The following is a 2,313-nucleotide window of genomic DNA, read 5'->3' on the forward strand; positions in this document are numbered from 1 at the left end:
GGGCCCAATGGGAGATGGGACTCTTTAGAGAGCTACAAATCTAGAAGAGGACCTAATGAGGCACACACACACACACACATACACACATACACACAAAAGCTACAACATACAGCAAAAAACAGAAGTAATGATGATTGAAAGTAAGGGACAGATAAAATATGGTGGGAATTCTGAAGAGACACCATGACTTCCTGTCGAGGTTGTCTCCCCTGTTCCACGAACCACCTTTAGCAAAAGGATGTGCTGTCTGCTGCCTCTGCTGCTGCACCAGACCAGCGGGCCCAGGTAGTAGACGCCACAGGATTGGCAGACATGTGTCACAATGGATCAGTGCAGGGCCCCACCGGTGGTTGTGCACCGAGCTGAGGAAACAAGCGGGGCTGAATTAACATAAAAACACCTTTATGGACCTAAGCAAAGGGTCTGAACTGCTTGCCGACTTAATGCCAGCCTCCAGTGCCTCTTGGCATTTCTACTATGTTTCCTTGATCAAATCTCCTCCCCATTCTTCTCAAGGATTATTTCAGAAGTTATTTATTCTTCTCAGATCTCTGACAGTGCCTCCTACCCCAACAGTTTCTCCTTTTCTTTCTTTTTTTTTTATCCTCACCCGAGGACATTTTTTGTTCAGGTACAGTGGGAGGGAGAGAGGAAGAGAGAGAGAAAGAGAGAGAGAAACATCGATGTGAAAGGGACACATCGAGTGGCTGCCACCCGCACAACCAACCAGGGCCGGGGACAAACTGCAACCAAGGTACATGCCCTTAGCGGGAACCGAACACGGGTCTCTGGGGACCGCAGGCTGATGCTCTAACCGCTGAGCCAAACCGGCCAGGGCTCTCCTTTTCTTTCTCAGCAGACAACCCTAACTCTTACTTCACAAAGAGACTGAAGACAAAGAATTACTAGGAGAGTCCTCACCTAAGGGCAGGCCCCTTTCCTGGGGCAGCCCACTTGCAGTGACCTGTCTCCTCACCTGACTAGGGACAACCTGAATAGGTCAGAGCTCCCCGTGGAGTTGGCCAAGCTCTTCATCAAGATTGCACTGGGGAGGGAGGCGGAGGCGATGTGCTGGAGGGAAGATGGAAGACTACCAGGCTGCGGAAGAGACTACTTTTGTTGTCCATGAAGTGAGCAACATTGTGAAAGAGGCTATAGAAAGTGCCATTGGGCCCTGGCCGGTTTGGCTCAGCGGTTAGAGCGTCGGCCTGCGGTCCGGAGAGACCCGGGTTCGGTTCCCGCTAAGGGCACGTACCTCCATTGCAGTTTGTCCCTGGCCCTGGTTGGTTGTGCGGGTGGTGACCACTCGATGTGTCCCTTTCACATCGATGTTTCTCTCTCTCTCTTCCTCTCTCTCCCTCCCACTCTACCTAAACAAAAAATGGAAAAATGTCCTCGGGTGAGGATGATAAAAAAAAAAAAAGAAAGTGCCATCGGTGGCAACGCCTATCAGCACAGCAAAGTCAATCAGTGGACCACAAATGTAGTGGAACAAACTTTAAGCCAACTCACCAAGCTGGGAAAACCATTTAAATACATTGTGACCTGTGTAATTATGCAGAAGAACGGAGCAGGACTTCACACGGCGAGTTCTTGCTTCTGGGACAGCTCTACTGACGGGAGCTGCACCGTGCGGTGGGAGAACAAGACCATGTACTGCATCGTCAGCGCCTTCGGCCTGTCCACTCGGCCGCCCGGCCTTCTCCTCTGACTTCTCTCCCATCTTCTCACCACCAGCCGTGAACTCCGTGAATACCTTCCCATTCTTTGTTTTTTGTGGCACTCCCAAATTGTAGAGAAATCACCCAAAGGGCCACACCCTCTATGATCAGCACCCCCCCGATGGGACTCACTCGGGCCGTCAGAGGCCTGCACGGCCACTTGTCTTCACTCTAGTGTCTGCTCCAAGGTGCTAAGAACTCCAGTCTGCTCGTGCGAACCTTTCTCTACTCTGACGTGGCTCAAACACACTAATTGTCCATACTTTGTACTTTGTTAGAATAAATTATTCCAATTTCAAAAAAAAAAAAGATTGCACTGGTGCCCACCTCCTTCCTCTGCCAGGTCCCTGCTTCCTTCCCTTCCTCAGGTGTGGATTACAAGAGCACTCCTGGCTGCATTTCCTGCAAGCTAATGCCCATAGCTCCCCAGAGAATACTGGGTGGCTGACCGGGTCTGGCCCCTCTTCTTCGGGAGCCTTTTCTGCGCCGTCCTCCTTCTCCAGCAATCTCACCACGTCAGCCACTCTGGCCTTCAGGTCTCTGCAGATGTAATGCTCACTCCTTCCATGGGGCTTTTACCTGCTGTTCCCCA

At 51.2% G+C, this 2,313-nt stretch overlaps 1 protein-coding gene across 1 annotated transcript; it reads left to right on the forward strand.

Moving 5' to 3' along the window:
• Positions 1–1,071: 1,071 nt before the first annotated feature.
• On the forward strand, positions 1,072–1,711 carry LOC118631880 (dynein light chain Tctex-type 1-like). Its single transcript, XM_036264475.1, has 2 exons — positions 1,072–1,161; positions 1,428–1,711. The coding sequence occupies exons 1-2, from the start codon at positions 1,083–1,085 to the stop codon at positions 1,709–1,711; spliced, it is 363 nt and encodes a 120-aa protein (XP_036120368.1). The 5' UTR covers positions 1,072–1,082.
• The last annotated feature ends 602 nt before the right edge of the window (positions 1,712–2,313 follow it).

This window comes from Molossus molossus, unplaced genomic scaffold (genome assembly GCF_014108415.1).
Source record: "Molossus molossus isolate mMolMol1 unplaced genomic scaffold, mMolMol1.p scaffold_m16_p_16, whole genome shotgun sequence".
Classification (NCBI taxonomy): Eukaryota; Metazoa; Chordata; class Mammalia; order Chiroptera; family Molossidae; genus Molossus; species Molossus molossus.

Coding starts and splice junctions, on each gene's coding strand:
- LOC118631880 (XM_036264475.1), top strand. CDS start 1,083: ATGGAAGACTACCAGGCTGCGGAAGAGACTACTTTTGTTGTCCATGAA. Junction 1,162..1,427: donor TGTGAAAGAGGCTATAGAAA/GTGCCATTGGGC, acceptor AAAAAAAAGAAA/GTGCCATCGGTGGCAACGCC.